We start from the raw sequence: 26,426 nt of genomic DNA, 5'->3' as shown, positions 1-26,426 counted from the left end.
TGCAACAAATATTCTTACCCACAAGTTAAACTTGGCAGATTTCTTCTGCAGGCTAGTCTGAGAAACCTGAAGGTGTCTCCCTGTCTAGTCCCCGGGATCTGTCGTCCAGCTGGCCAGGACACATCCATTGCGATCCAGTTCCTGGGGTGGACCAGTGAGGGTGGAAGTGGGACACCGGGTGAGACGCAGGATCCCCTTTCCAACACCTTTTCCCCATCCTGCACGTAGGATACTCAAAAATTACCCTCTGTCCTGCTTTTTTCCGACACAAACTTTTTTTGGATACCACGAAAGACAAGACGAATACCCAAGCTGTTGACCTGACCTGTCCCAACACAAGGGTCAGGCAAAGTGGAGCAATTGACCAGATCTCACACACCTGACTGCCCTTCCCTACAGGGATAAAAGGTGGCGCACGAGAGCACACTATGAGCAAGGCAGACCACACGATGAGACAGCTATCCCAGTAAGGCAATTCAAGAGGAGAAAGGCGGTGAGAATCAAAAGGGCGTCAAGGAGAGAAGCGTCTTTGCCCTTTCCAACCAAGACCCGCGAAGCCTCTGGGAAAGGAATTGTAAGACCGCGAACAATAGATGACGTGTGTTGCAGCAAATGTCAACGGTACACAAAGCCCTCCTACACTGATGATCGGGACAGGGAGAGACGCCTGCTACCATGGTACAGTCCTTTATTCCAGAGATAAGAAAAGCCAAGCGGTTCAGCAGATGGTGAGTCGAGGGGAGAATCAATAAGAAATCGAACTGTGTTGAACGAAAGTTGCAAATTGAGGGAAAAAAAAAATCAAAGAACTATTAACTCCTAAGGGGAAAACTAGCTGCAGAGGTGTGACCAGCACCACGTGGCTGCTCATTCGAGAGACTGATTAGTTCCCCCATTGTTGAAACTACTGATACCAGACATTAGAGAGGGGTCTGAGCCCCAGAAGAGGGGGACCCAGATGTGAAAACCATTAACCAATGTAACAAAATGGGAGCAATCTTGTCAACAAAAGCCATAGTGAACCTGACGGAGGGAGGCTGCTATTCGAGAGGGATGTAATCCCGGAACAGGGGATCCAGGGGTGAAATGCCATCACCCATCGTACGTGCAGAAAGGAACTTTTCTGTTTTATTATTTTGAACCCATCGGATCCTCGAGGCAAGAGACTTTTTGTAGAAAAGAGACTTAACCCCCGAAGATCCTGATACCTGAGAATGGAACTGTAGTCTTGTTCTGGGAAAGCCCGAGTGCTGTGCTCAGAGTCCCGCCTTGTCCCGTGCTTAAAACGTGTGTAAGGGAGACTCGGGCTACCACATCCTGACTTATCATTTGTGAACACTATCCCACAATCTTTTTGGTGTTGAGTTGTAAGGATTGGCAGTAGTTGGTATAGGCCCTTTTATTTGACAAGACGCCACTAGGACTGCCTTATTGTTTGATGGTCGTAGCTTGCTCCCATCTTAGATTTAGGTTTAGATTAGGCGTTTTTCCAACCTACCTGTTCTGTTCAATAAACACTCTTGAACTGTGATCACTTGTCTGTCGTTATTGTTGCCACCATGAGTTACTTACACTACACTTAGGATTTTACCGACTAAGGAATTCAGACATGTAAGTGTGCCACAGGAAAGGGTGGCGTGTGTAGTTGGAGTAGCATAGAAGTGTTTATGGATCAAGACAACTTCAGCATATATAAATGTTTTTAAAATGTATTTATTTTTTCTCTGTAGGCGCACACTCCTGATCAGGAAGAATTGCCAGTCCTTGTGTTTCCGAAAGTGCAGCCTGGATTAAACCGTAAAAAGCGGGACTGGGTTATTCCCCCAATCTCTGTCACAGAAAATGAGAAGGGACAGTACCCAAAGAAGCTTGTTCAGGTAAGTAGAGCATTTGCTGGAGATGGCACAGTGCATTGAAATATCCTCCAGTGGGAAGGCCTTTATGTGGAACCACCTTATCTGGGGCTTTTTGGGATTGAATATTTACCTGTGCAATGATCAAGATTTGCGCTAGTCACTGGATGGTGATCGTTGACTTGTGACGGGTGAAACAAAATGGTGTTTGTGTAGAATTTGAGATGGCAAGTGCCACTTTATGGCTAGCTAGCTGCCTGTAACTTGACACGTTTTCCCTGACAGATACTGGAGAAGGTTTTACAGTTGTGCACAAGTCGATATGGTGGGGTAGTTTGACGGGGTGTCATCCCATTGTTCATACCAAGTGTGGGCGTGCATGACACACATTAAAGGAACAGTGAATTCTAAAAGGTGTGCATGTACTTGTGTAGAGGTTGTCCATTAAAGCACAACTTTTTGCCAATAACACCTGTTAAATGCCCACTGACAGTTACACATTTCTTTAGGTTGCTACTTGTCAGGTTCGGCTTGTTTTTGTCGGGACGTGGCCTTTATCTTTCCATCTCAACATCTCAGCTATTCAGGTTGACCCACACAACCGTTTGCAACTAGTCTGCGCAGTTCGAATGTGTATTGGTTTTGTGCAAACCCACCGACCCTACCTACTCCTTAGCTGAATAGTCAGAACGGCTCACCAACCTCTGAATAAAGACCAACCATCTTTATACTAGATGACCTAAACATCTGGCTCCACTATCCCAACAACAAAATGACGGCCTCATTCACACACGATGACGCTGTTATATATCGTGGCTCGTCGGTGAATAATCCCACCCTCCGATAGCCACACACTGGATGCAATTTACTCTTGACTGCTCCCCTCACCACTAGCGATAACCTAATACATGTGATTGTCCTACCCACAATCAAAATTTGCATCCAGCTAAGGAACCTTATGACAGGATTCATTTTTAAGAGCACTTCAGACTACTGCAAATCACTGCACCATTCCTCACTAACCTTAGAATTCCTCAACAATGTGAAAGAAATTCTAATCTAAGGGGACAATGATGTCAAGCAATAAAACCTTTGAACAATCAAACAAACGCATGGTTTGAAGTTATCCACCGACCAAAGCAGTCGAATGTTGAACAATGCTTGTGAAAATCCAATTCTATGGCTCTAAAACTATAGTGCAGATTCCCCAATTGAGCCAATCCCTACACCATAAAGAATACTACCAAAACCAGATCACCGCTACTCGATCCAAATGGCAGGATTATAAAATCTACACTGAGTATATTCACCCATGCCTTACCTCCCTGTAAAGACATGCACAATCCGACTGAACCAGTCGAAGAGCTATGCAACACTTCCCTGTCCGTTGATATTGTGCATCCAGCTCTTAAAAACTGGATCGGGTCAGTAGAGCAAGACGAAGAAAACCCAATGCAGATATATGCGTCATGGAATACTGCAGTCGTATATCCCACATTGCTTTCCTTTGCAAAATCCTTATAGATCACAGCTATGCAAGTTCATGTCCTGTTGTGAAACTTATAAACTGCGACATGAAAATCTGTTCCACTTCCATTTGGGCAGAAGTATGGAAATTGGCATCCTCTACATGAGGAAATAAATCCCTTTCTCTAGAAAGAAAGACGCCATTTGTTTTGTCTGCTTAGGATTCCCAGCTTCCTTTTCATACAGTCGACCAATCCCAACTCATTCAAAGGCTCCATACATCATGGGTCTTGATGACCTAGCTCTCTACTTCCAGGACCACAGCAGCCTATTTTATTTTGGAATCAATCATCCAACTGGCCAGTCGTCCTGTCATGCCTCCAGGATCTCATGTCACCATGGCTCTTCAACGCACATGTCAACTTCTGGTAAACGTGATGGTCCTTCACATCTTTACTCCAAATAAGCCCATGGCTATACTTCATTTTGAGATCTCTCCCCAGGACTCTTCCAAAAGAATACAAGACTGGACTAAATGACCACATCTTCTACCCTAACAAAACTGAGATCCTCCGGTTCATTTTTTGCATGCACTTCTATTTAATTTTGCTGTATAGTTTCATCAATACAGGCATCCTGTAACTGGTTTAGAAAGTTACCATTATGAAGTTGGAAACAACAAATCACAATAACGGCAATTTGAGAGGGCTAGTAGAGCTTTTCATTTGTTGAACATGAATAAGTGTGTTAATATCAAATTGTTTTCTATCTAGAAAGAAATATAAGGTGATCAAATTCTTTTTCATTGGGATTTTGTTTCACATTTTAGTTGCCTGAACTCCAAAGGATTGGGCATTAAACAATGCTTTTTGTTTGTGCAGCAATGACCTGTTTCTTAAAATTGAGATTGTTCAGAGTACAGCATTTTGAACACCATTCAGGCTAGTTTTAAATTTATTTTCTAAATCTGGTGTGCTATCGGACCGGCATGCTATCTGCTGACTGTCCCTTCTCACCCCTTGTGTCCCCCTTCCCTTAGCACGCAATTCCACTCTTCATTGTAGTATGTACTTTGGCACGAAAATCACTGATTCTTACGGTAGTGCCAGCCAACCTTTCACAGCTTTGAGGTGAAAGTTGAAAATGAACATCTGTTATTAGTGTAGCGAGAAGCCATTTTGAAAGCGTTTGTTAAATTAATATTTAATATAGCAGTTGTTGCTAGTTACTGGCAAGTGTTGGCTTTTTAGTACTGCTAATATTGCTTTTAAATACAAATATGTTTTAGACTACTGGCAAGGGGCTGCCTTCATCAATTCTGCAAGACATTTTGGAGTGACCGGAGCTTGAAGAACTGACTGCAGTATTGTTGCTACTACTTTTTTTTTCTTCCTTTTATTGTGCATTTGGTTATTTATACAACCTTTATGTAAACAAATTGCTGTTGCACAATAACACGTGTCATTAAAATGCAATCAGACTTCCCTGCTATATCAATTGACAATCAATAAAACTTCATCAAACTCCAACATTTAAAAGCATTATCAAAGTTTAATAAAATATTAAAACTACTAATAAAATAGCTTGTAGTTTAAAAGATCCGTATTAATGGACGCAATGTCTGTCAATCGAGAAAGGGACATTTAAAATGTTTAGTCAGTCTCTTTATTCAAATCAATCTATCTTTAATGAATTTCCATATATGGAAGGCGGCCGCCATGATCACCAGGGATTCTGCGCAATTGATAGCGCTCCAGAATTAATCCTAACCATGGTCCTGCATTTCAGCATATTCTTTCTTGTGTAGAGGGTGGGGGGGCAATAGAAAACTGTTAGTGAGGACTTGTCTGGCAGTTTCAATGTCCCTTTTACAAATTCTGCATAGACTATCCTCCCTTCGAATCCCAACCCATCACCAGTATTAACAAATACAGGTAACAGTTCAAATCTCAAATATACAATGAATCGTATTAATGGGAGGTTGGGCAGGGGAGAGTTAACACTTGATCAGGTAACTGCGAGGTTTATCCGTAAAGCCTCCTTGTTGTGCATTTCTCTGGTATTTAGATTTTCCTGAGTGATTTGTTATGGACTCTATTCGATCCATTTCCCTAGTCTTTTTAACATGACCAGACAAATGGAACTCGGGAGTTTGCACACCCCAATTGCAAAAAAGTTGTTTCTAACCATGCAGTCTAGGTCTGCATACAAGGTGCTTCGCGAGGGCCTTGACTTGATTCAGTAATGGATTGGGTCCTTCGTCAGGAAGTGTGATTTGCCCAGGGTCTACAGGCTGCAATTTTCCAGCAAGACCCTATTTAAGGCACACCTGTTTGAATCCCAGCACAATTATCTTCCTAACCGTGAGCTGTAAGTTTCACTTTTCCCCCCTCATTTTTAGTCAGTTAGGAGCAGAGAGACGAGCTTATCTATGGGGGTTACCAAGGCCAGAGTGCAGAAAACAAAGCCACAACAGTTAATGGGAATGCTGGTATTCGTTGTGGGCTGGTTACTCTCGGCCTTGAATCCCCATTTTCCAATGGAAACAAAACGATACACCTATTGCGGGATTAGAACTTGGGTCTCCTGCATGCCAAGTCCATGCACTTATCACTTGCGCCACTGGTCTCTCAGCTTGGGAGAGTAGCTTTCTGGCAAGTATCTTTCCCCTGCATGCCCATGTGAGCGTACCTGTTTGCATTGTGAAGCATGTTCAATGAAGCCAGCGAAGATGAGATCTGGCACCCCGCTCCACTGTATACCAACTAACTGCAGTGGCATAGCGGTTAAGTGCTTGCGTTGCAGCCTTGAGGATCTTGGTTTTATGTGCATTAATCAACCAGCCGTTGATTGCGGCATATTGATGCAAAATGGTTAGTGAGTGTTGTAGTCCAATCGAGGTTCTGGACAGAATCCCTGTATCATCTGCGTAAGGGAGACAGTGCGGGGGTCTGACCTAACTAGGCGGGTGGCTTATTACTGTCCGTTTCAAGATTTTGGGAAGTCTGATTTACAAGTTGTACAACAAGGGTGCCAAAGGGCAGTCCTGTTTCAACCTTTTATTGGTTGCATAGGATTCTCCCTCCTGTGATGGGCAGAGTCTGATTTCAGTGTTGGAATATAACCGCTTGAAGTAAAGTAGAGAGAAATCAATCCCCCTCTCCCCCCCAACTGCTTGATTTTGCAGTCTACGTCAAATAACATAATCGAAGGCGCCCGAGTAATCCACAAAACATACATACAGGAGGGAGTCTGGATAGTGCCAAGAGTCTGAAATGAGGCGTCTGTATAACCCAAATCTGGTGAGTGGTGTTAGTGGGCCAGTTTGTCAACATTTCCAATAGTACACGTTTTTTGTTTGGATGAGCTGTCCAGCATGGCAGGCAAGCGAAAGTTTGTTGGAATAATGTGCGGTCTAGATTTATGAACGGGCACTAAAACTGATTGGAGCCTTGACCTAGGTATTGAGCTGGTTTCACAGACGTGTGAGAAGAGGAGATAGAATGTATATGCCCAAAGAACCGGGTCATCCTTGACCATATTGCTCATCCCATCAGGCCAACTGCCCCGAAAAGGTTTCATTTAACGTACGAGTGCTTCGTAGTCTAGATCTTTAAATTGATACCATACCAATGTGCCTTTCATTGGGGTGGTTGGGATAATGTCGGGCATCTTTAGGATCTCAATAGATGTTGTGTGATGCCCAGGGATACACATTATTTCTTTCGTGGTGGCGCCAGCCTGGCAAGGTGGACTGCATGCCAGAACTTGGAATCATTTGTCAGAATTAATCTTAAGTTCCAGTGCCACGCCAATAGCTACCCAACCACAATTTAAAATGCATTCTGAGCTTCATTCCTCACAGCCACCCCTGAGCAATCTTTTCTACGAATCTGTCTCCAGGCTTATTTCCCCTTTGTTTTGCAATTTTCGCGTCCCTGATTAGATCAGGTATATGGCTAAATCAATGTCTTGCAGATTCCTGCCCAAACGTTCTCACCATGCCATTCATGTCCCAGGAGGATCGCTCGGTGGCAACGTGCTTGCCTTGGAAGCAAGATGAAACACAGGTTCAAACCCTGGGTCCGTGCTTGGAAACATCTGTTTTTAAGTGTTATAAATATGCAACTAAGACAACAACAAAAGAAATCAACAGTGCCTAGATGCCCCCGTGCTGTGTGAGCGCTTTAAAAATGCAAATAAATACATTCATTTGCCAGTAGGATCTCCCTTTGAGTGTTATCAGAGTTGGCCACATTGCTAATACATTTTCTAATGTTGGAGGCTGTCCAGTGTAGGCGATTGCCCTGTAAATCTACCACCGGATTGACCCTTTTAGTTTGTCCTTTGACTTGGTGCTTGAAGGAAGTCTCATGGAAAGGATTGCACAGGGCCGGGTTGCGCTACAGCAGAATATCAATTCTAAACAGAAAATCAATTCTGCTAGCGTGCAAGCCGTTGGACCATGTAGGTATAAAGCCTCTGTCCTTGGGAGGCAGGACATGCATATCAAATTCCGAGAGGCAGTTGCACCAATATCTGCTCAATTTCCCCCTTTGTGAGTTAGGGTGCTTCCCCAAACAAGGCTTTTCCTGTCCAGGTTAAAATCACTGACCTAGAAGGATTATGCCCTTAGGATTATTGGCATGCCATTCGCGAGTCCTTCACCAGCCTCATTAATACGAATGTACAACTGCCATCAGGGGGATCATACAGAGTCAATAGTAATGATGGACGTTTGTCGAAAGGAGGGTAAGACATCACCCCACAAACGGTTGCTGTGCATCTGGCTGGCCGGGAGGGGCTCTAAACCATACGCTGCATTAGCACCCATTCAGAGGCCGCCTTTAGGGTGCCCCGCAGTGGGAGTTTTGGATAAACTAAAAAGCAAGGTGTAGCCATCTAGCTCAAACCTGCTATTCAGCCACTTTTCCGTCAAGAAGAATGTTGGCTGTCTTCAATATTGCGAGCCCCGCGTAGTTTCTCAAAGGAGCTGTGACCATGTGTTCCAAGATAGCGGACCTGTTGTTCCAGGTGAGATGCTTGTAGGGCATTGCGAACTGGGAGAAATGTTTAGCCAAGTGCCCTCAACTCGGACAGCATTCCTGTGCAGGTCCCCGTTTGCATTTGAAGTGTGGAGAACCTTTCGACCTCAGTTCGTCCTCATTGTCCAACACTTTAAAAGGTCTGAATATTGCCAGCGCAAAACCAACCTTGTGAGCTCGCTGGTATGTTGGCAAATCATCTCTGGGGTTTCTGCAGAGGCCATTTCAAAACAGTTGAGCTAACGGCACGCGGCAACACAAGTGATACAATGTCTGTATAGGTCAATTTGGATAAGGATGGAATAAGACCAAACAATTGAAATAACCATGATCGGTTTTTGAATGGGCTGGAGTCCGTTGGGCATCTTTCCACGATTTTAATGAACTTTGAATCCTAAGACTCATGTGGTTGTCCTTGCCACGGCCATTCATTTCATTGCTGTAACTGCTCCCCAAAGTTAAGCCAGTATAGTCGGCTGTTATCGGTCTTTTTAAAATATTCCGATGTTGAAGGCTCCGACGTTCTTGTGGGCAGGTCAAGTCCATCCATACTGAGGGATGCACTGAATTTCTCTGCAGGGCGTGATCCCGATAGCTAATGTTTTGCGCTTCCCCCTGACTCAATCTTTTTTATGTTCTGGCCATAGAGACCAGTGGCCACCTTTATTAAACTTCACTGGAATGATGGGTTAACTGATGTGTAATTGTGATCTCCTGTTAATGTCAACATCTGTCTTCGTTCCATGAACATTCTTTTCTGAGATCTTGCTGCCTAGGGCCGTTCTATCTTCCCACTTACATTGGGCACTGTGATCCATCTGTCTAGCGGTCAGCGAAGGGAAGGAGCACCTGCCTAATCTTACCTTTGCCCAGTTCATTAATGATCGTGTAGTAGCCAGAAAAGTGGTAAGTTGTGATTGCTTTGGGGATGGGGATGTTGAGTACTAGCTGCTGGTCGCCAGAATTTGACGTTATGGTTGTCGACTGTGATCAGAATTGACTGGAGTCCTCGCCAGAATTGACTGGAGGCCCATTTAACATCCACATCTCTGCACTCGGGGCTTTAATAGCATGGTCCTCGGAATGGGCCACAATGTTTACAATTCCCTGTTCACTGTCGGGCTTGTCATGGGCCTTTTTTTGGCTCAGTGGTTGTTGCCTGCACTGAAGAGCCTCTTCCTTTCTCCCTCCTTGTTTCTGTGCGGTTTGGCCATTGCATTCTGCTTGCTTGATTTGAGGCAAAAATCTTTTTTGGTTGGGATTGTTCACCAGTGACTAACCTCTGCCTGACACTTTCCAGGAAGGAGGCTGTATTGATTTTCAGCCAATTTAGTGACCAACAGCAGGAGAGCCTCCAGCTTGGATTCAATAGACTGGATAGCTTGGAAGGTTCCACCTTCGATTTCCCCCGAGACTGGGAAGTCCAAACCTTCACTGAAGGTGCTTCCGATTCACTCTTCATCAGCGGCGATGGACATGGAGGCAAATTTGTCCAGATCTGGGGTACCAGATAAATTAGTTGTTGTGGCTGCCATCTGGGAGGAGCCTTTGGGGCCCAGAAATTTCCTCCTAAGGTTTTCGCATAGGTTAAGTAAGGACCCATTGTCAATGGTAAAGGAATTTGCTCGAGGCAGGGCCAGTGCCGTTGGGTCCGGCCAATACCATTCCCCACTCCCTGGCGCCCTAGGAGGGACAGCCGGCTCTTTGTTCTTGTCGGGGGAGGCTGGTGTTTTATTGAAAAAAAAGTTTGTTTGCCGGCCCATCGCCATTCCTTTCCTTTTCCATCTTTTTACGCATGGTAAGCCATACCTTTTACGTGCCTGAGGTGCCAGGCTATGCCCCCGCTTCCCTCTCTGGGCCATGAGGCTGCAAAGACCATGTCTCATTGTCCTAAATTCCATTGAAGCAAGTACAGTTAAGCAAGGATCTAGGTCGAGTGCTCTGTCAAAACGAACAGTTACTGAGAGCACAATCAGTCGATGGGGCCAAGGCCCAGACAAATAGAGTAGCTCTCTTGTGAGGAAAGATCAGGGAAGCTGCTCTTGTGTGATACCGCTCTTTCCGCCGCTAGGAAACTAAGCGGTGATTTAGAGACCTGTCTGCGTGTATTTCGATTGTTACGTAGGGGTACCTCACGGGCGACTCAAAGATATCTAATCCATGCAGTTGCCACCTAACCTCTATATACCATAAGGATAGGGACCATCGCAAACCTCTTTACCATTTTGCCGCCTGCTCACTGTCATGGAGAATTCTCATAAATGTGCTAATTCCCTCCACCTTATACCCCCAGCAACTTTGCTGGCTTTTGAGGACTTGATTTTTTTAATCTGGAAAGAGTGAGCCTTTTTTCCCACTCTCGTATTTTGATGTGCGTTTTACTCGTGTTCTTTGATTATGGAGTTTTAGGTAACTCCATAGGCATCATCTTTTCATGTGTTACACAGCACCCTCAGTGCAGTGACAGGGATATCTTTTAGACTTCCCAAAGGTTTAAATGCCTTCTCTGGGATAAACTACTGTTTCCCAGAGAATGTAAGGTTAAACTGACTTTAATAGTGTGTGCTGGGTCTAGGAATTTAAAAAGGATATCGTCCTATAGAGTGCTGTGTCTAGAAACTCGTGTAGCAGTCAAATGCTACCCTTTCCTCTCAAAATGCCTGGTGGCAGTGGTTTTCAAACAAACGACCATGATTTTTCCCGACCACAAGCACCATTAGCTAAAAATCGCAGGAGCCATGTTTTTCAAGATGGCGCCTTAAGCCCCTTTGTTTAAACCAGTTCCCGGTGGTCTTTTTTCGCCATTTCTTTTTGGAAAGGTCCTTCTAGTGTTTTTTTCTCTGCGCGCCAAACTAGGTTTGGTCCCTTTGTTCGTATGCCTTTGGCGGGCTGCAGGACTGAAGACTGCCTCTGGCGTATGAGTGTCTAGTGTGAGCAGGAAGTGAGGGAGGCGCGCGAAACTCCCTATGCTTAGTCTCATAGGAGACCCAATTGCACTCTGGCGTGATTGGCTGACTGTCCAGCAAGGATAGCCACCCTGCTGCGTGAGTGGCAGCTAGTCTGGAATAAAAGGGAGAAAACTGTTTAAAAGGCAAGTCTCTTGGCTTGGAAGGCAGTCGACCACTGGAATGAAAGAACCATAGACGAGCTGGAAGAGGACGGCTGCTGCAACTCCTGGACCGTTGGTTTGCCCGTTGATTCCCTGCTGCAGTTCCGAATTGCCAAGTTCATCTCGACGGAGAAGCCCCTTCAAGGACGACTTCTTCCTTTGAGTTGGTGGGACCAATCGACTCATAAGCCACCTGGATACCATGCTCGAAGCTGGTTAGGATTAACCAGGGAGAGGGACACAGCTTGTGTGCTTGAATTACAGCTACTCGAACAGAAATGACTCTCTTGTCAGCGTTTTCCGACGATCCCGTGCAGTGCAGGAGTCCCCCGACGTTCTCCCTCTTGTCCCCACGACTGAGGCTCAGGAACCGTGAGATCTGTAGGAACTGCCAGGAACCAATGTCTTCAGCTGCATCTTGTTCTTCATATTAAGGTACTGTGCCAACCCACTTGAGAGAACTTGCGTCTCAAGGTGAAGTTTGCGGAACTTTCCCAACTTGCAGGCCTAATCAACTTGTGACCCAACAAATTATTCTTTCGTACAAACTACTTCTGAGAACTTTGGCAAAGACTTTACCGTTTGCTTCAAGAACTGCTCTTTCCTACCCAAGACACAAGCCCATTGACTTTGTCCTAGGCCTATTGAACTGAATCGAGTCCTCTAGTGAACAAACTATTTGCACTGCTTAATAAAGTATTTGATCTATTCTATTTATTAACGTGTGCCTTTGTATTCCCATTTAAAGTGACTGAAATGACGTGTTGCTTGTATTTCAGGGGAGCCTAATTTGTTCAGAAACTTATTGGTTTGGTGCTGCAGTATATTTGTGTATAATAAGTTGCCTCCTTCTGAATGTTTTCTAAATGACTGTGTAATAAATGTATAAATAAGTGTTTTACCAAGAAATCTTAAGTGTAAGTGTCTACTTGAACCACTGTGATTGTAAGACCTCTGCTGTGTAACTAACTTCGTTAACTGCTCACATTCCCTCTTGAGATGAGCCTGGCTGCTCGGCTCGCTACCACAAAAATGTGTAGTACAGACTTATACCAAAGGTTGGTTTTGATTACACCTGTAGTCCTAATTGTATGTGGTGGTCCCAGAGGGTACTGCATGCAATTCTGCCTAACGCTCACCTCTGCTTCAGCGCTCTTCTAAACATTCAATAGGTAGGCTGCTCCTGGAATCTGCCATGCACGGTGTCCCCAGACACTCCACCAATCCGGCCATCCTGCGAACCAGCCCACACACAGAAGGGCATGGGAGGACACTGCACACAGTGGTCACCTGCGGCCACTATCAGGGTCGCAGGACAAGGTCTCCGGTAGCCACTCCAAATGGTAGCTCTGCTCCAAACCAACTATTTTTGCTACAGCGTCTGCTGAATAAAAATACTTTTTTTTACTAAAAAACCTATTTGGGGATTTTTATTTTTCTTCTGCGCTAGGAGTGATATCGGGTCAGTTTCGGCAGAAAATGAATTTGAAAAAATTTCATGTACATAATCGCATTGTGCCTGGACCCTGGCTTTATCAGCAGGCACAGAATGTACGATTCCTCGGACTGTGACAACTAGCGCAATATAAATAGTTATTGCATTACATGAATATAATTTTCTTGATCTGTTTGAGAAATGTTTTTACATGGATGGCTGAGTTGGCCATTTCCATTTTCTACATGAAAAGATTTTTTGTGAATTTTCCATTTAGTGTGGAGAAAGCCCGTGCTGGTCTTGAATTGAGGAGCAGGTTGTGACAGTGTTTAGTGATAAACTGTGGAGCTTCCTTAGCGACCCTTCATACAGTGCTGGATTAAGCATGTGACAGGGGTGAGGGAAGGAGGGCATTTGCAGATGTTGGAAGGGGCCGCATTGTAATTTTGAATGCTTGATCTCTTGTCTTCTGCTGTCGCTCTTGTTTTCAATCACCCATGCATGATTTACTTACGCAAGCTAGTGCTAACATGTTTTTGATTGGTTGCATAGCGGACTGTCAAGTGAAAGTTTCTGTTTTAGATCAAATCGAGCAAGGATAAAGAGACCAAAGTCTACTACAGCATCACTGGGGAAGGGGCAGACCAGCCTCCTGAGGGCCTTTTCACCTGTGAAAGAAACACTGGGTGGTTGTATGTAACCCAGCCACTGGACCGGGAAACTAAGGATCGATATGTGGTGAGATTTGCAAAAATGCCTGGTATTGTGAAGACCCAAACCTTAATTTGTGTTGGTTGTCTCCTTGCCTACAGTGTATCCAGCTGTGCTGACTGGCCACAATCGGGTCCTTTATAATTGGAGGATTTGCGGGCGTGGGTGGAGACAGAGTAGCTGTGCATTGTAGTATTTCTCAGAAAAAAGTGTAAGAGTAGCACTATTGCTCCATCAGTAGGTATAGATCAGTTAAAGTGGCCAGCAAGGGTAGGGCAGTGTTCAGCGGTCCTAAAATGCTAGTTTTCCTTGAACCTTATAGAATTTACTTATGTAATCTTTAGCTGGGGCTGGTGCTTGTGTAGGAGGGCAAATATGAAGAAAAGTGGTTACATAGGTGTAAGATTTCTTTAAATGCCTTTCCTTTCAAAGTGGCGGGTTGGTCAGAATGACTGTTTTATAGGTGCACAGGTGGTCAACAAAGGCCTGGGCTCAACTTGGTTGGGGATCCTCCCCCACAGAAAACAATTTAACAAAGCTATGTAAAACTACAATGTCTAGCAAGTTGCAGAGCATAGAGCAGAGATTGGGTTTGCATTTGGGCATCTGGAGTGACATCAGCACTACACTGATGCAAAGTTGCATTAAGTCTTCATTAACTTTCAATGCCACTTTAAGCTCCAGGGATTGAAATCCAGAGGCAAAAGCCTCTGAACATCATGGTCATTATGCAAACTCATTGATCATTCCAGAGTCAAGTCTGCCAGAGTTTTTCTTTTAAGGGCCCCCATTCTCTCAGGTCTAAATATTATTGCAACTATCAATAGTTTTAGATTTTTGTGCCACTGTTTGCTCACATTACCGAGTACATAACCTCAAATGAAAGTCTCTGATCCGCCCCTTAATGTTAGCTAGACTCATAGTTGACTCCCTTCACATTTTGTACAGTTGCTTCCTACCTGGGCCATTCCGCTACAGTATATGCTGCCTGACCCCTAGCGCTCACTCTTTAAGACTGCACTTTTTAATGCAAGGCCTTGGTTTCTTTCCCCTTCAGCTGAACTCTCACGCGGTGGCTGAGAATGGAATATCTGCAGAGCCGCCTATGGAAATTATTATAAAGGTGACTGATCAGAACGACAATCGTCCAATGTTCACACAACCTCTCTTCAAAGGTTCTGTCGCAGAAGGAGCAACACCAGGTAATAATGGCGGGGTTAGGGGACCGTCTGTCATACAGACTTCAGTCTGGGGTACATAGAATAAAACAAATTGGTAGACCCACAAGTCTCTGCTGTCTTGGGACTCTCGGAGCAACCTGTTGCTAATGTCTTGGAATCCTGCTTACCTGCACAGACCGATGCATGCTTAAATTTCCCTCCTGGACGGTGTGAGAACTATAAATGTTTGTATTATTGAGACATCCTGTGGTGGACTGATGCTCGTGGTTTCTGCGTCTGTCTGAATCTGGCCCACTTGTGCCTCCAAGTGCTTGAAAGCAAGCGAAAGACAGTGTGTTGGTGCTGCATGAACCAAAAACAATCCCTCCTGATTGTATGTGAGGAATAGTATCTACACAGGCTTTCCACCCAAGCTCATGGTACATCTAAAACGTCTAGGAATCCAAATCCATCTACAGCAATACCGTTGCTTAACACCAGTGCAGTCATACAGACCTGTATGGATTATCGATATTCAGCAGTTTGTCCTTGCAATAGTTTTGCATTGCGCAGCGTTCTCTTCATAGAACACAAGTGGAAGGAGGGCGTGTGGGAGAGATAGGACATGTGTTTCCAAAGCCTCTCCGATCGTCCAGACAAATATTTCAGTTTAACATTGCTTGATTGTGTCATTCAGGTGAGAGCTTGAATATGAGGGAACGGGTTTGCTGCTCAAACTATTGAGCTGTGGAACTTCTTCTCTTCTCCCCCCCACCTCATTAACACAGGGGAAGTTGACCCCCCCCCCCCGAAAGGAACTCTTTTAGACTAAGTAGCATTTATGAATCAACTGGTGGTTATTACTTCTGCGCATATATGCTTACCTCATACTAATGTTATTACATGCTAATCCTCACACTTACTCACGCCGGGCATATGGGAACCTGATGTGTTCTAAACATGCATCTCAAGTGGGCCGGTACCTCAAGACCCACCCATCGTGCTCCTAGCACCCTCCAGATGCATTTATGAATGCAAACTTGTTTTGTTTGTCAAACTTGTTTATTGCTCTCTATAGACTTCTTACATCATCGCCAAGTAGACCTGTGAGTGTGCGAATATATACATTGTGACGAATCGCAGGATTCTCTTATTTCTCCCCATGGGGGAGCCTTTCCTTGTGAGGCTAGGGAGGTGAGCCTGCAACGGGTACCCTCCCTAGGGGTAGTGCCAAGCGGGATCTCACTGGGAGAGACTACAAACCCCCACACCCCCCTTTGGGGACAAGGACTCCCTGCCCAACTATCTCAACAACCAACGTTGTGAAACGTGCTGGAAGGTAACGGGATGAATCACTATGTTTGCTAATGAGAGATTCCAACTTAGAAAAAGTACCTGTCTGGTGTTCATTATTCCATTGTTTTTTCCATTCAGTATCAGTTGGGGAGAATATTCAGTTTCTGTGCTAATTCCCTTTAACCTTGGAGACACGCCAATCTTTTTGAATCTGGTATCTTTTTGATTTTTAACATCCTGAGTGAGGTGGAGCTTTTTACCACTCACTAGTATTCTTCTCTGATTTCTCTGACTGGGATTTCCAACGGTTTGGAGTCTAGTAAACTCCATAGGCATCTGCTTTTTACATAGTGAGACACAGCACCCTCTGTGCAGTGCTACTGAGGTCCCGTGGACGTCTTAATGTTAAATACATTTTCTTGGGTGAACTACAGTTCCCAAGAATAGTGAACTTTTAGCTTACCTTTTTTCTTTTGTGGGTCCTGCACACACCACCCTATGTGGATTGCTGGGAGTTAGATAGTAACTCCTTATCCCCCACTTCTCCTGTCACCTTGTGTTACACTAACTTAAATGGCTGGTGGCGGTGGTTACTTTTTACTACCTTTTGTGCAGGCTACTATACTAGCAGGCTGATTTCTCAGCTGCAGTACAGCACCCGTGGGTGACCATTTTTCCAAAATGGTACCGTCTTGTTTTTTTTGTCAATGTTCTTGTTTTAGTGCCTTCTGGACTACTAGGTTTGAGTCCTGTGTGTTTTGCCTTTGGCGGGCTTCAGCCCTGAAGCCCGCCCATGCTCTAGTGTGTATGGAAAGGCAGGAAGTGAGGGAGGGGGTCCCGAAACTTCGTTGTCCTTTGTCTCTAGGTGGGCCTGACTGAAACCAGTTCTGACTGGCCGGCTGGGTGTCATGGAGGTCTGCCACCCCCGAGGTAATTGACCGCCCTAGAGCTATGGATGAATGGGATTTTGCATAAAAAGCAAGGCTTTTGGGGGCTACAGGCAGTCAACCACTACAACAAGACATCCAACGAAGAGGACGAGCAGAGACTCCAGCAGCACCACCCAGGACCGCAGAAGCGCCCCGGTGAAGCCTTGCAGCTGTGCTGACCCCATATTAGTTTCGTCAGGGAAGATCCGTGCAGGACGACTTCCTCCTTTGGGCTGGTGAGACCAACTAGCCTCAACCTGCTTAATTTTGGCTCATCCCCCGACTTACTGCGACTTTCCTAGGCTGCAGAATCACAATGCCCGGGGCACCCCTGACCATTGTCGTCCAGTGAATGAATCTGGCCAAACCTTTGTGGGCAGCCTTGTGTTGTGGACCTAGCGAAGCAGGAAATCTTTGTCCAGAGTCCAGCACCGAGGGACTGAGGAAAATCCAACCAGATATTTGTGTTTTCTTGGCGCTGAGAAAAAGGCGCAAAACCACAAAGAGCATCTGAATCGCATGGAATCCATTTATTTATTTTATTTGTTACACGCCCAGACCCTCGGGTATCACGGCATGGTTACAGGACAGCTTAGGAATTGGTAATACATTGTTACAGGGTACAAATATAAGCATCACTGGTTAACTGGTGCAGCAGGATAGATAATATTTACATTTTAGTTTTCACTAGTAAGTTACTTATGCAGAGACCTGTCCCTAGCTGCTGAGTCCCTTTCCAGAGTGCTGCTGCAGAAGCCCGACAGACTTCCTCCCTTTCATCACAACAGCCAAGGACCAGCAACACTGGTCTGCAACACTGCATCAGGAAGGAATCCAGCTGGACCTCTTCAATTCTAAGGTAGTGTGGGCCTTGGGGGTATATCTACCTTTTTAACAAATATGCTACCTGGCTTTGGAGTATAATTTTCACCCATCTAGTTGACCTAAACACACCTGTGCAGGCCTTCCAGCTTGTACTCTAGGTAGGCTCCTCTTAAGCTCCTGACTGTTTGGCATTTTCTACAAAAAGCTGCATCAGAACTTGAACTGTTCATTGAATAGCTGTCCTGGTTTCCTAAAAGATTCTCTTCTGAACCCTTCTAGCTTTGGCAGTGTTTGTTCCTGTACAGGGTTTAATTGTAGATGCTATTTTTGCTGGGTTAAGATTGCCTACATCTCTCTGGGAGAAACTACCTATTGAATCAGTTTCTACAATGTGTTCTACTTTGACTCTAACCCTTTCCCCCCCACCCCCAGCTTAATTTTCTGGTGAACAGAATAAGTGCTAATACTGACCTTTATTGACGTCACTCTGTGTGCTGGAAAATGTTTAGCATAGAAAGAAATTACTCACTTGCATTATTGGTTCTTGTATAAATGAATTCTACCTTTCATTGAATGTTACTAGTTGCTGCCTTTTTTAAAGTTTGCTTAATTTGCCGTGTATGTGTATATGTATATTTGGAGCCTTGTGGTTACTGATTTTCATTGCGCCGCTCTACAGCTCACATTACCCCTCCCGAGATGAGCCTGGCTGCTCAGCCATTCTACCGACTTGTTTAGTACAGGCCTATATTAAGAGTCTGGTCCCTAATACCAAGAGATGAGTCTTTTGAAGTCCCACACCAGTTGGACTTTACTAAATCTTACCTAAGTTAAACACGACTGGCTGTAAAACTTTACATAGGATAAGCCCCGGCACTCCGTCATAAGTATTGGAGGAGGAGACACAGAGGAGATAAACCTGGGACGTTCAAAGCTGGTGTGGCAGCAATGTTGGGGGCGACGGAAGATGCAGCGTCTTACGCAGGGAGGATGCCTGGACCAAACCGTGCCCGAGTCGAACCGGGAAGCAGCAAAGGAGAGTAGCATGTTGACCAGGAAGAGAAGACTGGGAAATGATTCCCCAGACAGCAAAGCCAGACACAAAACTACACCGGGGAGGGTGACAAGACTGCTGAAGTTGCCATCCTGACCCATGAAGAAGACTTGAAGTGAACGATGAACCTGGTGATGCAGGGCAAACACAACTAGGGTAACAAGTATAGCGAATACTATACCTGTACTCGTCTCAGTAGTAATAAGAGTGAGAATCCTCACTGGGTCCATCATACTCATCCCAATGAGACGCCAGATAACCAGAAGCCAGAATAATCGGACCATGGTTTCCGTTCTCCCTTTCGTGTCAAAGGGAGTCGTTTAAAGTGGTGCGTGGGGTGTAGGCTGACTCAGGTTTTTCTAGTATTTGGATGCTTTCTTTACTATGGATGTTGGCTCGCTCCTTGTGGAATTTGTTGAAAGCTTGCTGATAAATAGGCGGTGTTGTAAGTGGCAGAAGCTGAAAATGACTGAGGGTAAGGTTAGCCTGGTGAAAATATCACAAAGGATGTTCTTCAGAGACCTGTGCATCTTTATGGTTTTGGTTCTCCCAATAAAAGACACTGCCATACTGTATTTATGCTGCATACTTTACATCACTGGTTCACGTTTGATCAAGTTGACTGTGCATGCTGGATTTAGCTTGAGGGAGGCAGTTTCGCCAGCGCCTCTTGATATTCTTTTGTATGCAGATAAAAGGTTCCTGGTCAGCTCGGCTCCACCATTTATAAAGCTTGTTGTGAAGGAAAGGAAGAGATGCAATGAGATTGGTGGTGAGAAGCATTTGCTAATTACGTACTCTAGTTTGTGGAAGAACATGGCTGTGAAACTGGGCAACTGCGTTGTATCGTGGATTTTGTGCCAGAAGGATGGCATTTGGAGCATTGGACAGGTCCATGATGGTCTGAATATGCTTGACTTAGAAGTTTTGCATTTCAGGTATAGGCTGCGGGCGGGAGACTTTAATCGTTATTGCATGTTAAGGGACGTTTTTGATTTATTTTTTTTCTTGCCACTGAATGCTGCCATGCATGCCTCGCCACAGCCTTGCTTTTAACTAAGAGCATGCCTCTCTGCTTCCACCACAAACAAACGTATTGCTCCTGAGTGAGTTGGTGCAGGCTTCACTATGCAATAAGTGCAATTGGGATTCAGACTTCGGCTGTACGTTTTCAGATATTGAGTGGAACCGTATATGTGCGTGTCCCATTGGGTTCAAGGCTGACTTGGAGCTGCATTATATGCGACAGCGGATTATTCACTATATTGGTGTCTTCAGAAGATGTGGTCGTGCAAGTTGTGTTGTGAGGATGATTGCTGGAATTGCAGAAGTGCTGTAGGTACCACCTTGCATGTACCATGTACTTCTGTTCCTCCTTTAGAGAAGACGCAGTCACTGGCCCAGAAGAAGGCCGATCCAATGCTTAAGCCGAAACGTCAAAGGACACAGCACTTAGGGTGCCGAACAGTCCTCCAAACATCTAGAGACAAATTCCCTGAAGTAAACCCAAGGATTGGTCACTTGTTTGCCTGGCAGTTGACCCTTATGAGGTCAAGATAAAGGATTCATATCCAGCACAATTTGACAGTAGCTCTGAAATTGGATTTGGAGAGGTCTTTCAAAAATGCCTTATTGGTTTATACAGTCTCTGTGCGAAAATGACAGAGGTGTACATTACATTTTGTTTTGCATACATGTATAATTTTATGTAAATTGCATTGCACATTTTTTTTACCTTTTTTGTATGGGTAAATTGAAAAAAGAAATAGTATAACAGCAAATTAATAAAAGCTGTATACATTTCTCAGGAACTGCAGATGTTGCATGATTAAATCGGCGAATTCATGATCACCTCTGCCGAGGATGAGAACGGGCAGATTGTCACATGCCCTCCAACCAAAAAATTCAAAAAACGAATAGACTTGCATGCATTCGAGTAAGTCATAAAATACGAGATTTGGACAGAGAACAGACTTTTGATTTTGGACTTCACAACTGACTAGCTCCCTAGTTGGTTTTGTTAGGTAGGGGAAACCAATAGTTCACGGAAAGTGAGGCGGCTTTCATATTTATTTAAATAAAAACTTGAGAAGTCAGTCTCCTACTGACCCGCAACAATACACACACCTTTTGGTCCTTAACATGTTCTAACTTTGAGCGTCTCCCTCCGCTCCCAATCTTCTGTCTACCCCACTTTCCACCAACCTGTGGGGAAAAGTGAGTCCTTGATTGGGAGCAGGTTACCTTCCCATTTCATGGATTTGATTCTAGCAGCAGATCTGCATCTAGAGCTTTCACCAAGACAATGATTAACTTGTGCTTTGGGGCTTTATGTTTAATGTTGCCCTTGTCATGGTCTCTTGGCGCTGCTAATGTTTTGTAGTAATTAAAATGTGTGCGACACTTCTACCTCTTATTGGTGGATCATATGGTTTCCAATACACTGTGCTCCGAGTGTGAGGGGCGATCCCCTTTCTCTTGGCCACTTCAACCTGGTTAGCCAGCACTCAATACTTCAGGGGTTAAAATGTTCATTCTTGGTTTTTTTTGTTTTTCATTATTTTTTTTGGTGTAGTGTTAACTGAACAGGTGGATGATGAATCATGCATTGTAGTGCACAGGCAAATGTTTTACTATGTTTTTCCCCAGGGCTCAAGTCGAGAGTACACGCGGGGGGATGGAGTCCCCCCCCCCCCACTTTAGAGGTGGACTCGGTCCCCCCCCCCCGCTAAAATGAGAAACATTGAATGTACTCTTTGAATTTAAGCCAACCTCGGGGATGGAACCACAGTAATTGCGTTTAACACTTCACCACTGCACTATGTAACCTGATGAAGGTGCAATGTCCCGTTTTGGTACTGCAAGTCCCAGGGAATAAATTTGTATTGGTTCTTGAAGTTTAAAATCTGCACACCTTTTTAACGTTTTCAAAAACACTGTTGGAAGAAAATATCCTCTTGGTTTTGTGTGTGTTGATTTTATGAATGGCAAATGCCATTCGTCCTGTGCAATTTGGGTGGTTATGCAAACCCAATTTAATGAAATGTGCATATTTTACCTTACTATGATAATTTCTGGCTACGTCACATCCCGAGTCCCCCACTTACATTTTTAGAACTTGACCCCTGGTTTTCCCCTTGTTTTTCAATGTGTTGCTTTTTAGAATGTGATGAGTTACCTTTGAGGACTTTTTCTTTTTGTATGTTGAGCTTTGACTTTTCTTTTCATATATTCTTCCTAAACCATGTTGCGGCGACTTTAGTTCATGGCTCATTTGCCTCAGGATCATTATGCTTAACATTGTGGTGGCTTTCTCGAGTGCCTGTCGCTGTCCATGCCAGAGCTACACCTTCAAGAAATTGCCCTGGGATAGTTTGTTCTATGCTGAGGTGTGTGGGGTGACCTGGCTTTATCATTTGTGCTGTATGCATGTTTCTTCAGCTCAATGCATAGTTAGCAGTAAATGTATAAAGAATGTGTGCCACCTTCTTGGCATTGGGAGGTAGTACCACAAATGTGACATGCTAATTCTAAGCAGTAGAGGGTTTTGTATTGTGTTGCTACAATTTAAGCATCGAAGGCCTGCCATTCAATGGTCTTCTTTTTTTTAAGGTACCTCTGTGATGGAGATATCTGCCACGGATCTGGACGATTCTGAAACTATGAACAATGGAATAGTGGCATATTCCATCTTGAGCCAGGAACCTAAGGAGCCGGCTGACCACTTGTTCACTGTCAACAAAGAGACTGGCGTCATCAGTGTGATTGCAAGTGGACTAGACAGAGAGGTCAGTAAGTAACCCTTAATAGCATGGGTCTTGTAGGTCTTTTTTGAGTTAAGAAAGATTGGGTCTAGCTCTAGGGCTTGTAGGATGGCCCATAAAAATTTGGAGTATTGCCAGTTCATTCCTCACAATTGTGTATTTGCAGAGAGTACGGACATATACATTGACAGTACAGGCTGCTGACATGGAAGGAGAGGGCTTGACTACTACTGCCTCAGCAGAAATTGAAATAAAGGACATCAATGACAATGCTCCCATATTTGACCCAAAAACGGTAACTGACCTAATTTTAATCTTGCAAACTCAACTTGATGTCTTTCTTGCTCCCTAAGTGTTTTGGCTTGTTCATTTAAAGCTTATTTATTGTCCTTTTCAATAACAACTGCATTACCGTTAAATATGCATCACATTGTTAGGAATTCAACAACCTTCTTTCTTGCACCACCAGTCTGGAAACGCCCCTGATGTGACCTTGTTAATACCCCAAATTCGTATACCATCTGTGACGGGCCTCCCCCCGCAGGTGCTAGTCACTGTAATGTCTCCACGTGTCTTGGTAGATTGTTTGACTGTAAATTTACTCTATGCTGCTTTTTATCCCTGCCAGAATGCACACTCCAGGCTGTACCAGAAGTATTAGTAAATCCCGACACTCTACACCTTCACTGAGCTGCTTGCTGACTGGGCAAGCTATGCCAATGTCATTAAATCTGCTTTTAGGCTTCTAACTATATTGTCATGCCATCGACAGACATGACATGATCCACATATTTACCAGAGCCTCTAACCTGCTGCCCCAACATTTAAACCAGTCGGTGAGTTTGCAAATTACCTCTCTTTATAGAGAGAATTACTTTGTGGCAGTAGAGCGTTGCATACTAGAATTGTCCACATAAGCTTCCCCAGCACAGCCCCCAGTGATTTTGTTGGGCAATATAAATTTGGGGGTTGAGGTGAAGGGGGCTCGGGATAGCAGTGGGAACACTTGCCATGTCCCTTTCTGTGACAGAAAACGAATTGTGACACACGTTTGTACACACTTTGGCAACACCAATTGCATGCATAGTTCTCACCATGGAAATTAAATGTCCCCCATGGACTGTAAACAAAGTGCCATTCAACGTTCCAATGCTTTCTGTGCATTAAACATCACGACCGCACAGGATGGACCTAAACAACCAAATGTGACATGAAAAGGGGGGCCTGTGATTAACAATCTTAGCAAGTTCTTTAAGTTTCAGTGAAATTATGGGGCAGGGGGGAGGGCGATTACTTGATTAACAAGTAGCATCAACGCTTCTCACATAGACTATGGCAGTGCACCCACTTCTATGCTTTACTTGTACACTGCTGTGTAAGCAAATGTGTAAATGTCTCAACTGAAATGCAGCAGCGCCCCATTTCCAGTGGATGTGGCTTAGATAGGGCTGTTTCTGCCCTGCTGTTCATAAAACCTGTGGGGCACATCCTCTGCAATTAAGCACTTAAAGATCTCGTAAAAAACATCTCTAAACTTGGGCCTTTCTTTCTGCCAATCCCTTAATGGGCATCTTTATTTCTTCACTTGATTGAAGTGCCTTCAGCTGCTCCATCAGACCAGCCCAGGCACACCTGCCAATTTTAAGAACTGTGCCCCCTACCTGCCCTCCCAACTTCAAAAGTATACTGTTGGGGCAGTTTTTCTGAATTCCAACTAAGGGCTTAGTAAAACCATTCAACTGAGGCAGTAAAAGACTACACTCCTTAGTATAAGGCTGTACCACCTGAGTATATGGTAGCGTAGACCGAGCAGCCAGCCTGATTTTAGGAGGGAGAGAGGGCTGTAGAAACAGTACAAAGACATTGTAGTACACATATGGTCCAAAGAAACGGACACTATATAGTGTAAAAAATAAATGGTCTATTTAAATACAAGTAGGCCCAGATAAATCTTGGGGTAATAAGTACTATCATAGATCATATACACACAGAACTATGCTTGTAGGTACACAGACCAAAGCATATAACCTTATTTTGAACACTGAACAGTATTTCTTGGGGAAGTCAAAACCAATAGTTACTTTTGGATTACTTGCAGTAATACAGGGTAGTAGACCCTAGTAGTTGTACCGTGACGCTCAGCAAGAAATCGCATAGGAAGTCAACTGGACAATATACTTTTCAGGATAGTGAAGCACTTATTCCAGGGACAGTATAAGCCTGTAACTCTGATGCAGGATACGTTATTCTAGGGGAGTTGGACCTTGGGGTGTAATATACAATTGCACTTCATTTTCATCTCTGTGGAACAGTCTAAGATCCGTAAGAACCTCTACACTTTAAGAATGGCACACAGCTATTCTAGGCAGGTAAAACCTAATGTAATATACTATTAGTTTGCTTTTTACTTTTTAGATTAGTTCATCACAGATTAAGGCAAGCAATACACCTTTAACTTGTTTTAGGATGGCACACAGCTAACAAGGTAACTAAAACCTATACACTTTGGAGCTAGCAGCTACTCAGAGATAAGTATAACCTAAGGCAGACTTATTCTGGACAGGCTAACGGCAAGTCAGGGGAAGCACGACCCAATTGGGGACAGTTATCCTAATCGGAATAGTACAGTGGAACCAACGGCATTAATTTGGGGACGAGGGGGGACCCAATTCACAGGTGAGTAAATGAACCTATCTGCTTTCTGTTAGAATGATACAGGAAAGTAAAATCTTCTACTTTTCAGAATAGCAGAACATTTAAGTAATATAACCTTACATATACTTTGACAAGTAGCAGGATTAGCTGGAGCGGGCGTAGGGGAGGAAAGAGGGAGATTGAGAAAGAGGCTTCAACCTAGAGAGAACCACAGCTCTGGAGACATTGAGCTTCTGGGGGAGGGTGGGGAAAGGGAGAATGCCTCTAAAGAGGTGGTGCTGGAAGTGAAGGGGAGAGCGTAGTCGAAGATGACCCAAAGGTTTTTGGCTTCACAGGATAGAGGGCGTAGAGGGTCCAGAAAGGAGTAGCAAAGAGGGTGCATGTGTCACAATGAGGAGGATCTCCATCTTACTGGCATTAAGACAGATCATTGGCTGCACACCATACCTGAATGGCGAACCAACAATCTACGAGGAGAGGAGGAAGTAGTAGTAGAGGGAAGTTTGAAGGAATGCTGTGTCATCAGCAGAGCACTGCAAATGAGAGGAGATCAAGTAAGCAAGAGGGGCAAGTCAGATATTGAAAAGCTGTGGCGATATGATTGAGCCCTGGGGGAAGCCACAGGTAGCGTGTATGGTGGTAGAGAAGGGGCTCTGTTGCAGCTAGGATGGACGGTTGATGAGGAAAGTGGTCTGCCAATACAGTGCCCGGTCAGTGATGCCGAGGTTCAGTCGTTTTGAGGGTATAATGGTTGACCGTGAGCCAATCGTAGAACATGAGCTCCTGAAGCCTCACATGTAGGAGATCTTGGCAACTATAACGCTTCTTGTTTCTTTTTCTGTGCCTTTTATTTGGGGTGGGGTAATGTTGAAACACTGTTGTGTGAGTGGTAGAATTTTTCATGGGAAAGCGTACACACTGAAGCATCTAAACTTCATGACCGGGCATCCACCAATCCCTCCCACCCAAGTCTTCACGGTGGCAGTGACTAACCTTTACAAAGCATTTTTAAAAACTGTTTTGTATTGCCATTCCAGTCGTTCAGACACTTCCGGATTACAACTATCAAAGAAAAATAGGACTGGCCTGCTAATGAAGAGCTAATGAATTCTGACCCCTCTTT

The 26,426-nt window shown here is 44.4% G+C and overlaps 1 protein-coding gene across 1 annotated transcript in view; it reads left to right on the top strand.

The window, feature by feature from the left end:
- Positions 1–26,426, top strand: part of LOC138524981 (B-cadherin-like) — a 247,145-nt gene that overhangs the window by 159,470 nt on the left and 61,249 nt on the right. The window contains exons 4-8 of the mRNA XM_069635550.1: positions 1,731–1,877; positions 13,492–13,647; positions 14,678–14,822; positions 22,497–22,672; positions 22,815–22,943. Of these exons, the coding sequence (XP_069491651.1) occupies positions 1,731–1,877; positions 13,492–13,647; positions 14,678–14,822; positions 22,497–22,672; positions 22,815–22,943 (753 nt within the window). The remainder of the gene's footprint in view (positions 1–1,730; positions 1,878–13,491; positions 13,648–14,677; positions 14,823–22,496; positions 22,673–22,814; positions 22,944–26,426) is intronic.

The sequence above is a fragment of the Ambystoma mexicanum genome, chromosome 1q (genome assembly GCF_040938575.1).
Source record: "Ambystoma mexicanum isolate Mex_15411 chromosome 1q, UKY_AmexF1_1, whole genome shotgun sequence".
NCBI lineage: Eukaryota > Metazoa > Chordata > Amphibia > Caudata > Ambystomatidae > Ambystoma > Ambystoma mexicanum.
Note: the sequence above shows the minus strand (reverse complement) of the source record. Positions and strands in the feature narration are given on the sequence as shown.